The sequence below is a fragment of the Ranitomeya imitator genome, chromosome 2, assembly GCF_032444005.1.
Source record: "Ranitomeya imitator isolate aRanImi1 chromosome 2, aRanImi1.pri, whole genome shotgun sequence".
Classification (NCBI taxonomy): Eukaryota; Metazoa; Chordata; class Amphibia; order Anura; family Dendrobatidae; genus Ranitomeya; species Ranitomeya imitator.
The window spans coordinates 212,016,084-212,029,740 of NC_091283.1; the positions used below are offsets into that span (position 1 = coordinate 212,016,084).

Sequence of the window (13,657 nt, forward strand, 5' to 3'; positions counted from 1 at the left end):
ATTGCAAACCTAACATCAACCCCATAAACCATTTCCCTGATTGCCACCACAATCGACTAAGTGCTTTTCTTATTAGGCTGGGAAGGGGCAAATTTCCTTGAACCTCCCCAGTCTATTAAGATCAGCCCCACAGCTGTTTGCCTTGCCTTAACTGGTTATTAAAAAGGGGGGACCCCACATCATTTTGGGGGGTCTCCCCATATTTCAATTTCATAACCAGCAAAGGCAAAGTAGACAGTTGGGGGCTGATATTAAAAGGCTGGGAAGGACCATGGATGTTGGCCTCTTCCTGCATGATAAGACCAGCTTGTAACTATCTGCTTTCCCTTGGCTGGTTATTAAAAATAGGATGCACCAACTGTAGTTTTTTATGTATTTATTATTAATGAAAGTAAACTACTCCTGCAAGGCACACCACCACTCCTCCACTTATTATTTATTTGTTTTTATATTTTTTACTATATTTTTTTAAGCAATTCCTCTATCTACATGTGTTTTCAGGGCAGTTGTCCTGCTCTTACTCCCATTTTGCTTCCCTTTTCAGCCTCTTTGCATGTAATACGACCATTTATAGCCATTTTACAACAGTAAAGTTCGGGTCCCTATTGACGTATATGAGTTTCTGGTCCAGGGTCAAGTTCTGGTACCCGAACCAAATTTTGGCCAAAAGTTCAGCCAAACCCCATGAACTTGAACATCCACGGGTCCACTCATACCTACTGCTGATGTGTTAGTTATAATCACATACAGCTCTGCAGTGAGATCAGGAGAGCAGAGAGTGGCCATTTCACCTGACACTGGTAACTCTGCCTTATATCTATAATATAAGGCTGGGAGCGACACTCTGTCCGAAGCCTTTATAGACTGCCGGCGCAGTCTGGACCCCACATAGTGATGCAGCATAGGAGATCGCGGTATGCGTAAGCACTGATTGCACACCGCGATCTCCAATGGAGAAGCAGGGACGTGGCAGGATGGTGAGTATAAGCTATATTCACCTGTCCCGTTCCAGCGCTGCGCGTCGCTCCATCTTTCGGGTCCTCTGCCTGTGTTGTTCACAGTTCAGAGGGAGCGATGACGCGCTTAATGCGGGCCACCCTCTGAACAGTCACAGCCAGAGGACCCGGAACACGGAGCGGCACGCAGCGCTGGATCAGGGCCAGGTGAATATAGCAAGGGTCGGGGGCCTGAGCTGCTCAGGCCCCCCAGCACTCGGCGCCCAGCGACGATAGGTGAGTATGTTATTTTTTTTTTATATATCGCATATACTATGGAGCATCTTATGGGGCCCATAAACCTTTATGGAGCAGTGTACGGGGCCTATACTATGGAGCATCTTATGGGGGCCATAAACCTTTATGGAGCAGCATACGGGGCATATACTATGGAGCATCTTATGGGGGCCATCAACCATAATGCAGCAGCATACGGGGCATATACTATGGAGCATCTTATGGGGGCCGTCAACCGTAATGGAGCAGCATATGAGGCATATACTATGGAGCATCTTATGGGGGCCATCAACCATAATGCAGCAGCATACGGGGCATATACTATGGAGCATCTTATGGGGGCCATCAACCATAATGGAGCAGCATATGAGGCATATACTATGGAGCATCTTTGGGGGCTATCAACCATAATGGAGCAGCATACGGGGCATATACTATGGAGCATCTTATGGAGCCCATCAACCATAATGGAGCAACGTATGGGGCATATGGATGGGAGCAGCAAATTACAGAACGGTGGAGCAGGATGGGAGCAGCACATGACAGAATAGGGCAGCATATGACAGAACGGGGGTGCAGGATGGCAGCAGCACATGACAGAACCGGGGTGCAGGATGGCAGCAGCACATGACAGAACGGGGGCGCAGGATGGGAGCAGCACATGACAGGATGGGGGCGCAGGATGGGAGCAGCAAATTACAGAATGGAGGCGCAGGATGGGTGCAGCACATGTCAGAATGGAGGCGCAGGATGGGTGCAGCACATGTCAGAATGGGGCGCAGGATGGGAGCAGCACATGTCAGAATGGGGGCGCAGGATGGGAGCAGCACATGACAGAATGGGGGTGCAGGATGGGTGCAGCACATGACAGGATGGGGGCACAGGATGGAGCAGCACATGACAGGATGAGGGTGCAGGATGGAGCAGCACATGACAGGATGGGGACGCAGGATGGAGCAGCACATACCAGGATGGAGACCATATACCAATATAAATGCTCGCCACCCGGGCATAGAACGGGTTCAATAGCTAGTTTAAAATAATCACTGGAGGCAGAACTATCTATCTTCAGGGCAGCATCCTCCCCATAGTCTGGAAAAGGTAATTTATATAAAGTGATAAAAGATGATTTCTCAACTACAAGGCATCTGATATCAGGCGTACAGATATCACCATTCTCATCAGTGTATAACCTGTATGTCAATATTATTAGTTTAGATAGATTTAATTTGGTGACAGGCTCCCTTTAACCTCTTTTTGACATTGAGCATAATAGTACGCCCACGTTGGAATGCTTCCCTTTGATGTGAGCTCCGGCGCTGAGCCCACATCTTTCCCAGCACAGCTTTGAACAGCTGACATGTGCCTATAACAGCTGCGGCTGTTAACTAGTTAAATGATGCTGTCAATCTCTGACAGTGATATTTAACTCGCGCTTTACAGAAGCACGCTGGAAATCCGGCCCATCGGTGAGCCCTTCACATGATCGTGGGTCACCGATGGGTTGGCATGACAACCAGAGGTCTCCAAAAGACCCCTATGGTTGTCATAGCTGGATTGCTATGAGCGCCGACCGGTGGTCGGCGCTCACAGCGAGTGAGCATTTCTGCTACATACAGGCGATCTGATCATTACCTGTATGTACCAGAGCCGATAAAAGTGGTGGTGCTTCTAGTCTCCCATGGAGAATATTGAAGCATGCAAAAAGTAAAAAAAATATTAACCCCTTAATCCCATTTGACGTACTATCCCATCAAGGTGACCTGTGACTTAATTCCCAGGGACGGGATAGTACATCATAGCAATCGGTTGCTCTCACGGGGGGAGCTGACTATCGCAGCTGACATCCGGCACTATGTGGAGTGTTCATAGACCGCCCCGGCACATTAACCCCCGGCACACTGCAATCAAACATGATCGCAGTGTTCTGTCGGTACAGGGAAGCATCGCGCAGGGAGGTGGCTCCCTGCGTGCTTCCCTGAGACCCTCGGAGCAACGCGATGTGATCGCGTTGCTCCGAGGCTCTCCTACCTTCCCTCCTTGCAGGCCCCAGATGTAAAATGCGGGGCTGCATCCGGGTCCTGCAGGGAGGTGGCTTCCTGCTCAGAGCAGGCGCCGGGAAGCCTCCCTGCTGTGCACATCAGTTCGCTGATCTGACACACTGCACAGCAAAGTGTCAGATCAGCGATCTGTCACTTTACTGTGATGTCCCCCCCTGGGTCAAAGTAAAAAAGTAAAAAAAAAAATTCAGATGTGTAAAAAAAAACAAGAATTCCAAAATAAATAAAAATATATATATATTGTTCCAATAAATATATTCCTTTATCTAAATAAAAAAACAATAAAACTACACATATTTAGTATCGCCACGTCTGTAACGACCTGACGTATAAAACTGTCCCACTATTTAACCCCTTCAGTGAAGACCGTAAAAAAAAATAAAAAAAACGAGGCAAGAAAACTCCCTTTATTATCATACCGCTGAACAAAATGTGGAATATCACGCGATCAAAAAGACAGATATAAATAACCATACTACAACTGAAATCATCATCTTGTTCCGCAAAAAAATGAGCCACCATACAGCATCATCAGTAAAAAAATAAAAAAGTTATAGTCCTCAGAATAAAGCGATGCAAAAATAATTATTTTTTCTATAAAATAGTTTTTATTGTATAAAAGCGCCAACACATAAAAAAATAATCTAAATGAGGTATCGCTGTAATCGTACTGACCAGAAGAATAAAACTGCCTTATCGATTTTACCAAACGCTGAACGGTATAATGCCCCCCCACCAAAAAAAAAAAAAACAAATTCCTGAATAGCTGGTTTTTGGTCATACTGCCTCACAAAAATCGGGATAAAAGTAAGCTGTTTTTTTACACAGCCAAAAGGATTTTGAAGATGTTAACTACACTTATCATAGACTAAACATTTATTCCGGTGGTCCACACTTTACTCTGCACTGACATTCTAAAACATCAAAGTGTGTATCTGTGAGTCTAGGAAGCCAGCTGTCAGACACAACCAGACACCCCACAGAGAGAGCAAACATGATTTATTACTATGGTTGCTTTTTTGATTACTGTATACATGGTGCCGGTTTGTATCTACAGATTACGATGTACTGACAGTGCTTCCTCCTCCAGACCCAGTAATCATGTGTTTGCTGGGTGTAGAACAGAAGCAGGATCTACTAGGTCTAAGGAAAGCCAGCGAGCTCTGCTATGCAGGCAGAAAGTTGAATTTCCCCAATATCTGGGGCTAGAATACTATCCCGGTTACAGGGAAATGAGTAATGAAAAGAATATATTAATATATTGAAATGCCCTTAAAAGTTTTTAAGATCTTATGGGGGTCAGTCTTTGTTAAATAAATGAAAAAATTAATAAAATAAAAAAATAATAATATAATATGGCAAAATAAAAAAGAGAGACACTGACAGTCAGTATTTCTTTTTCTAGCTCCACCTCTTCAAGAAAAATACATGTCCATCATATATAAAATAATTTCTATGGAAAAGGAAAAGCACTTAAAAACGTTTTCAGCAGTCATATGTAGTCACATAAAGAATGTAGAACAAAAGAAAATGTGAAAGAAAGACATGTATTTCCTATTTTCTTTTTTTATTTTCCAGTGATAATAGCAAAAAAGTAATCTAGAAATGACATAAAAACTAAGCCATATGTTTCTCTAAAAATAAGACAAAAAATATTTAAGTGTCCGGATGAGAACATTTTTAGAGCCTCAAGAATGTATGATAACATCTGAAAATTTTGCTGGTCAAGACTCAGAGCAGGGAAAAACGTCCACATTTGGGTTCTGAGAGGTGACTACATATGCATTTTTCCTATTTAATTTTTCTCGGTGTATGAGCTCCTCTGAAGCATCCTGTTCTTGGAATATTAAGTACACTAATCTATTCCTAAAGAGGAAACCCAAAAACATAGTGCAGTAAGCCAAGTAGTTGGATGATCTCTGTCTGCATTTATCCTCCCTAACACTTTACGAATCTTGGCAGGCATGTTTATTGGGGTCTTAGGCAAAATTAGGAACAAATTAGCCTCCGTAGAGATCAAATTGTAGTTTACACTGTACCATTTTGTTAAGTTTGAAAAAATATATATAAACGAATGGATGTTTTTCTAGATCTGCCTTAAAAAAATGATATTGGCTTTTATGGGTTTTGTTAATGTTAATTCTTTTTGCTGAAATGTTTTTGTTATTATGTATGAAACAGGTAGGACTGAATCTTAGGCAAAATTTTATTACGGTACTTTATATATTTTTATGCAACATTGATATGAAAAAATTGAACGTTCCAATTATGGTCAATAATAACAATGAAAAAGTTGATGGCTGTTGAGATTAAGTTATCGTTAAACATTGGGCTATAAGTATAATCATCTTGATGAGGTGTTAATATATCGTAAGCTCTTGTATGAACCAAATAATTATGATTGTGCTTGAGGAATACAAAGAAGAAAGGAAGGTGGAAAGAGAGAGAATGGGAAGGAAAAGATGCGGGGGGAGGAGGGAACAAATCAAATCACGATTTATTGAAACCAGGACTTCAGAGGAGACCACATCTACCACAACATTCTATATTAAGTAGTATTTTCTGACAATCCGATTGCCAGGTCATTCCCCTCACTGAAAAGTATCCAATGTGTTCATTGGCGATGAAAAGATTTATTGTTATCATCATGTATAGTCTTGTTTTCTATATCTTAGGCAAAGTTAATTATGTTTATTAGTTAGGCCAACAACTTAGAAGGTATCAAACGAGCATATTCATACCTAAGGCTAATACAAAAAGTCAACCATTGGACTCTGTTAACACTTAGGTCTTCATGCCAGGAGTTCTGATATCAGCTTCTCTTTACATCCCTAAGTGAACCGTTCACTTGCTCAAAAAATTATAAATTCCTTGTAAAAAATATCTGAGTTACCCTGATTCTGCTACTTTTTTTACTTAGGACAGAGACAGACTGCCGTATTTCTCGTGCGAGAATCGCATCGCACTGCACAGACTGGCCCGGCACCTCTCCTGACCTGAGCAAGACAGTATGATGTATTTCTATGCAGCTGTCCAGCTCAGGTCAGGAGAGCCGACAGCTAGTATGAGATCTACGATGCGATTCTTGCGCGAGAAATACGGCAATGTGTCTCTGCCCTTAGTTTTACTCTGCGTCGCTTCATTGCAGTGATAGTCAAATTGATTTCTAGATCAGCTGCTGAGGTATGATTGGCAGCATCCAGGAAAGAGGTGTGAAAGCATACGCCCCCAGAGAAAACTCTGGAGGAACACCAAATTGGATTGCAAAGCAGAGATTTCTCATACTGCGCTCCAAATGTAACAAACGTGAATATCTCTGAAATGGCGTGATACAGCTTAAAACGGAAAAAGATTGACAGAATCAGGGGAGCTCAGGAATATTTACAAGGTATTTGACTAAAATTTTGAAATTGTGACAGGTTCTCTTTAAATTGCAACATTCACAGGAGTGAATAAACAGATTCAGGGTTGGTTCACACGAGCGCATAAAAAGTCATCCAGTGTTTCATCCAGAAAAGACTGACAATTTTTTTTCTCACTTGTAATCCATGAGCAATTTTTTATTTCTTTTTACAGTAGCAGCTGATAGTAATTTACAAGACCATTTACAATTTGTATAGTTAGTTTTACCTATGCTAAAGAATTGCAATGCATCCGTAAAAGTCAGCTGCTATACTTTGACTTTGTATAGGGTCCGATTTTTTTTGCTCACCCACAGACTTGGATAGGTGAATCTAATCCAATTTACAGATGACACTAGTTCACGTTTCGATTTTTTCACGCACATATTCGGTCAATGAAAATAATCACTCCTCTGGACCGCCCCCATTGAATAACATTAGTCCGAGTTCTGCTTTGTGATATGGATTAATAATTCTGCAATCTTTGAACTTAGATCCTGCAGCTTTGCATATGCTAATAACGGAGGACTTCTCGACTTCTCCATGGTGGCAGCATCTCTCTCACTCCAGACTAGCCTTGCCTTAGATATCACCTTGCTGGCCGTGATCGACAGCCTGCATACAGTACCCAATATTTTAGGATCATTATGCAGGTGTCATGTCTCTGAGTTCGAGCCCTTGAGACTTTGCTTTATGGTTTGCTTCTCTGTCTGCCAAGCCACAGCAGACATGCCTTTTTTTCTGGGTGTTTAGTTTTTGTTATCCTTGCTTCTGTCTTATTAAGATAACAGGTATTTTCAGTTACTCATTTTTCTGCCCTATCACCTTCTGAGTGCAGCTTTATATACTTTTCTCCTGCTGGTATGTTCTGCTGGTAATAGTCTCATTTGATTGTCCAGTTATACCAATGTAGTTTAAGTCAGTAAGTGAAAGACCAGCTAGGGTTCATCTCTGCTGTTTATGTTGTTTACCCTGTACCTATCTTCTATTTCTTTTTAGGAAGTAGGTGGCATATTCTCGAACAGAACACACTTCATTCTTTGTTTTGTATTTCATGGTTTGTTTTACTCACTCTGGGATCTCTTTCAGTGTCAGCACACTTAGCCTTCTGTAAGTAATTTGCACTCTGCTCTGCCCTCCGGTTCTTTAGGAGGATCGTGAAGCACTTGATGGCCTTTCAGGCAGCATAGATTTGAGTTGCCATCATCTAGTCTGTGGTAGGGCTGTCTCAACTCACGCAGGGACTGTGGTGTCAGAATAACTAGACTGTTCAGGAATTGACAGAGTCAGTTGCAGTTTCTCTTTTTAGTCTGTTACTAATTTTTTCGAGTAAGTTGCTTCACTAGATCTGTCTAATTAGCATATGCAAAGCCACAGAATAAAAGTGCATTACTTAAGAATTGCAGCATTAGCAACTACATCAATTGCCCTACCAAATTATAGAAATCTAGATGAATATCATTGTAAGAGCGTATCGAACAGTCAGGGGTCCTGACTGCTTTATGTTAAAGCAGATTTTGAATGTTTTGCTAATATGGAGTCAAAACTGAATAAAATTTTACCAGTTTAGAGTTTTTGCAGGCATTAAGATACCATCTTAGAGTTATTTTGAAGCTTTTACCCTTCGAAAATGTCTGCAGGTCTGAGCTAACACCACTGGTGGAGGGTTCTGTTATCCAAAGTGGAGATCTACTAAGAGCAATTCCCACATTGGGTGCTCAATGTGACATTTATTAAATGTTTTCTCATTCAATTCACGTACAAATAATCAACCACAATCAGTTGCCGCATCTTTTAGCTGCTCAGCATATGGTGATCAGCTGATCGCCAGCAGGTTCTCGTGAAGAAATTGTAATTCTTTCCAAAAACCTTTTTCCCAATGATGCTATTTTATTTGTTACCTCTTTCTCTGTCACACAGATGAACCAAGCCGATGTTATTTCCATGATGGTGATGGCGTCTGTGAGGATTTTGAAAAGATGACAAGTATTAAAGATTGCGGGGTTTACACTCCAAACGGATTCCAAGATCAATGGGCCTCAAATGTTACCGTTTCACACCATAGTGATCAAGAGTGCCCAGGATGGGTAGTTATTGGTCAGCCTGCAGCTACTCAGGTAAGCAATCAAAAATCCCTGTCCGTATTGGGGCTCACAATCTAGAATCCCTATCAGTATGTCTTTGGAATGTGGGAGCAAACCGGAGAACCCGGAGGAAACCCACACAAACACATGGAGAACATACAAACTCCTTGCAGATGTCTTTGGTGAGATGTGAACCCAAGACCCCAACGCTATAGTGTTCCCTACTGAGCCACTGTGCTGCCCAAACATCATCTACTATATAATTGTCTAAGGGTCACTTCCGTCTTTCGGTCAGCAACTTCCGTCACGGAAATCCCACGTCGCTGATTGGTCTCGGCAGCTGCCTATCCTGGCTGCCGCGACCAATCAGCGACGGGCACAGTCTGGCCGAGAATTAGTCCCTCCCTTCTCCGCTGCAGTCAGTGCCTGGTGCCAGCATACTCCCCTCCAGTCAGCGCTCACACAGGGTTAATGCCAGTGTTAATGGACCGCGTTATGCCGCGGGTAACGCACTCTGTTAACGCTGCTATTAACCCTGTGTGTCCCCAACTTTTTACTATTGATGCTGCCTATGCTGCATCAATAGTAAAAAGATGTCATGTTAAAAATAATAGAAAAACAAAAAACCTGCTATTCTCACCTTCCGTAGTCTGCCGAGCCGCGCGCGGCTGCTGCCAGCTTCCGTTCCGAGAGATGCATTGCGAAATTACCCAGAAGACTTAGTGGTCTCACAAGACCGCTAAGTCATCTGGGTAATTTCGCAATGTATCCTAGGAACGGAAGATGGTGGCAGCCACGCGCACATCGGCACAGCATCGCTGGATCCCGGCGGGTGAGTATAGAACTGTTTTTTATTTTAATTATTTTTTTTTAACAGGGATAGGTGCCCACACTGCTAAATACTACGTGGGCTGTGTTATATACCGTGTGGCTGCTATATGCTACCTGGCCAGTGTTAGATACTATGTGGGCTGTGTTATATATTACGTGGCCAGTGTTATATACTATGTGGCCAGTGTTATATACTGTGTGGGCTGTGTTATATACTGCGTGGCCACTGTTATATACTGCGTGGCCTGTATTAACACATCGGGTATTCTACAATATGTATGTATATAGCAGCCACATAGTATATAGCACAGGCCACATAGTTTTTGTCTGCTATATACTACATGGCTCCTATATACTATGTGGCCTGTGCTATATACTATGTGGCTGCAATATACATACATACATACATATTCTAGAATACCCGATGCGTTATAATCGGGCCACCATCTAGTAGATTATATATACCAAATAGATTAATTATACATAAAAACCTGTAGAACTTTGAGTTTTTTTCAGAATGTTTTAATTAATCATTTTTGACCCAAAAATAATATCAATAAATGTAAGCACATTAAACTTTGTAGCGTTTCTTGGACCATTGATTTTTATGATCTGAAGAGTTGTGTATTGGGAGAGATAGTATTATACTGTCTGTATATACTATACCGTATATACTGTACTGTATTTTGCCAAATATTTTGTATAGCCCTAACCGGCTCCCTTTCAAATGAGTAAACATTAATGAATAAGATTTTTGCCATTTTAATAACAGTGCATAATCAGTCCATGAATTGTCAGGTGATGGCATGGCAGGAAAAAGTAAGATAGTGAGTTAGGAGAGGGTATTCTACCAGCAAGGTCATAAGGAACAATGTATGCAAATTAGCTTTCCTCAAAAGGAAATAAATTGTCTTCTTTAGTTTCACATTCCCTTTAAATCAATGTCCTAAAGTTGACTAAGGATCAAAACAGAATGTCATCTAAAAAGCTATCGTTGCCCCTCATCAGTAAATAGAAGGGTGTAAGTAGGTTCACTGAATGAGAGGCCATCACAGATCTGCGGTTCCTAGTGGAGCACAGTTTGTATGGCAGTCTTATCCCATCTCCAGAGTCACTGGGGAAGTCTCTCTCTCCTGTAGAGTGTAAGCTCATATGGTAAGCAGAGTCCATTCTTTCTCTCTCTGATAGAGTGTACACTCTGATGATCAGCAGAGTCCTCTCTCTATCTCTCCTCCCTCTCCTGTAGAGTGTAAGGTTTTATGGTCAGCAGGGTCATCGCTCCCTCTCTTTAATAGACTGTAAGATGTTATGATCAGCAGGGTCATCTTTCTCTATTGTCTCTAGAGTGTAAGCTCTTATGGTCAGTGGGGTCCTCTCTCTCTCCTGTAGAGTGTAAGCTCTTACGATCAATGGGGTCCTCTCTCTCTCCTGTAGAGTGTAAGCTCTTATGGTCAGTGGGGTCCTCTCTCTCCTGTAGCGTGTAAGCTCTTATGGTCAGTGGGGTCCTCTTCTGTAGAGTGTAAGCTCTTATGGTCAGTGAGGTTCAATCTCTCCTGTGACGTGTAAGCTCTTATGGTCAGTGGGGTCCTCTCCTGTAGAGTGTAATCTCTTATGATCAGTGGGGTCCTCTCTCTCCTGTAGAGTGTAAGCTCTTATGATCAGTGGGGTCCCCTCTCTCTCCTGTAGAGTGTAAGCTCTTATGGTCAGAGGGGGCTTCTCTCTCTCCTGTAGAGTGTAAGCTCTTATGGTCAGCGGGTTCCTCTCTCTCTCCTGTAGAGTGTAATTTCTTATGGTCAGTGAGGTTCTCTCTCTCTCCTGTAGAGTGTAAGCTCTTATGGTCAGTGGGGTCCTCTCTCTCTCCTGTAGAGTGTAAGCTCTTATGGTCAGTGGGGTCCTCTCTCTCCTGTAGAGTGTAAGCTCTTATGGTCAGCGGGGTCCTCTCTCTCCTGTAGAGTGTAAGCTCTTATGGTCAGTGGGGTCCTCTCTCTCCTGTAGCATGTAAGCTCTTATGGTCAGTGGGGTCCTCTCCTGTAGAGTATAAGCTCTTATGATCAGTGGGGTCCTCTCTCTCCTGTAGCATGTAAGCTCTTATGGTCAGTGGGGTCCTCTTCTGTAGAGTGTAAGCTCTTATGGTCAGTGGGGTTCAATCTCTCCTGTAGCGTGTAAGCTCTTATGGTCAGTGGGGTCCTCTCCTGTAGAGTGTAATCTCTTATGATCAGTGGGGTCCTCTCTCTCCTGTAGAGTGTAAGCTCTTATGATCAGTGCGGTCCTCTCTCTCTCCTGTAGAGTGTAAGCTCTTATGGTCAGTGGGGTCCTCTCTCTCTCCTGTAGAGTGTAAGCTCTTATGGTCAGTGGGGTCCTCTCTCTCCTGTAGAGTGTAAGCTCTTATGGTCAGCGGGGTCCTTTCTCTCCTGTAGAGTGTAAGCTCTTATGGTCAGTGGGGTCCTCTCTCTCCTGTAGCGTGTAAGCTCTTATGGTCAGTGGAGTCCTCTCCTGTAGAGTGTAAGCTCTTATGGTCAGTAGGGTCCTCTCTCTCTCCTGTAGAGTGTAAGCTCTTATGGTCAGTGGGGTCCTCTCTCTCCTGTAGCGTGTAAGCTCTTATGGTCAGTGGGGTCCTCTTCTGTAGAGTGTAAGCTCTTATGGTCAGTGGGGTCCTCTCCTGTAGAGTGTAATCTCTTTTGATCAGTGGGGTCCTCTCTCTCCTGTAGAGTGTAAACTCTTATGGTCAGCAGAGTTCTTTCTCTCCTGTAGAGTGTAAACTCTTATGGTCAGTGGGGTCCTCTCTCTCCTGTAGAGTGTAAGCTCTTATGGTCAGTGGGGTCCTCTCTCTCCTGTAGCGTGTAAGCTCTAATGGTCAGTGGGGTCCTCTCCTGTAGAGTGTTAGCTCTTATGGTCAGTGGGGTCCTCTCTCTCCTGTAGAGTGTAAGCTCTTATAGTCAGCGGGGTCCTCTCTCTCCAGTAGAGTGTAAGCTCTTATGGTCAGTGAGGTCCTCTCTCCTGTAGAGTGTAAGCTCTTATGGTCAGTGGGGTCCTCTGTGTCCTGTAGAGTGTAAGCTCTTATGATAAGTGGGGTCCTCTCTCTCCTGTAGAGTGTAAGCTCTTATGGTCAGTGGGGTCCTCTCTCTCCTGTAGAGTATAAGCTCTTATGGTCAGTGGGGTCCTCTTTCTCTCCTGTAGAGTGTAAGCTCTTATGGTCAGTGGGGTCCTCTCTCTCCTGTAGCGTGTAAGCTCTTATGGTCAGTGGGGTCCTCTTCTGTAAAGTGTAAGCTCTTATGGTCAGTGGGGTCCTCTCTCTCCTGTAGAATGTAAGCTCTTATGGTCAGTGGGGTCCTCTCTCTCCTGTAGCGTGTAAGCTCTTATGGTCAGTGGGGTCCTCTCTCTCATGTAGAGTGTAAGCTCTTATGGTCAGTGGGATCCTCTCCTGTAGAGTGTAAGCTCTTATGATCTGTGGGGTCCTCTCTCTCCTGTAGAGTGTAAGCTCTTATGGTCTGCAGGGTACTTTCTCTCCTGTAGAGTGTAAGCTCTTATGGTCAGTGGGGTCCTCTCTCTCCTGTAGAGTGTAAGCTCTTATGGTCAGTGGGGTCCTCTCTCTCCTGTAGAGTGAAAGCTCTTATGGTCAGTGGGGACCTCTTCTGTAGAGTGTAAGCTCTTATGGTCAGTGGGGTTCAATCTCTCATGTAGCGTGTAAGCTCTTATGGTCAGTGGGGTCCTCTCCTGTAGAGTGTAATCTCTTATGATCAGTGTGGTCCTCTCTCTCCTGTAGAGGGCAAGCTCTTATGATCAGTGGGGTCCTCTTTCTCTCCTGTAGAGTGTAAGCTCTTATGGTCAGAGGGGGCCTCTCTCTCTCCTGTAGAGTGTAAGCTCTTATGGTCAGCGGGTTCCTCTCTCCCTCCTGTAGAGTGTAAACTCTTATGGTCAGTGGGGTCCTCTCTCTCAACTGTAGAGTGTAAGCTCTTATGGTGAGTGGGGTCCTCTATCTCCTGTAGAATGTAAGCTCTTATGGTCAGTGGGGTCCTCTCCTGTAGAGTGTAAGCTCTTATTGGCAGTGG

General features: G+C 43.5%; 1 protein-coding gene across 1 annotated transcript in view; it reads left to right on the forward strand.

Annotated features, from left to right (window-relative positions):
• PAPPA (pappalysin 1) overlaps window positions 1–13,657 on the forward strand; it is a 447,251-nt gene that overhangs the window by 260,991 nt on the left and 172,603 nt on the right. Inside the window, exon 10 of the mRNA XM_069748556.1 lies at window positions 8,614–8,810. Within this exon, the coding sequence (XP_069604657.1) occupies window positions 8,614–8,810 (197 nt within the window). The remainder of the gene's footprint in view (window positions 1–8,613; window positions 8,811–13,657) is intronic.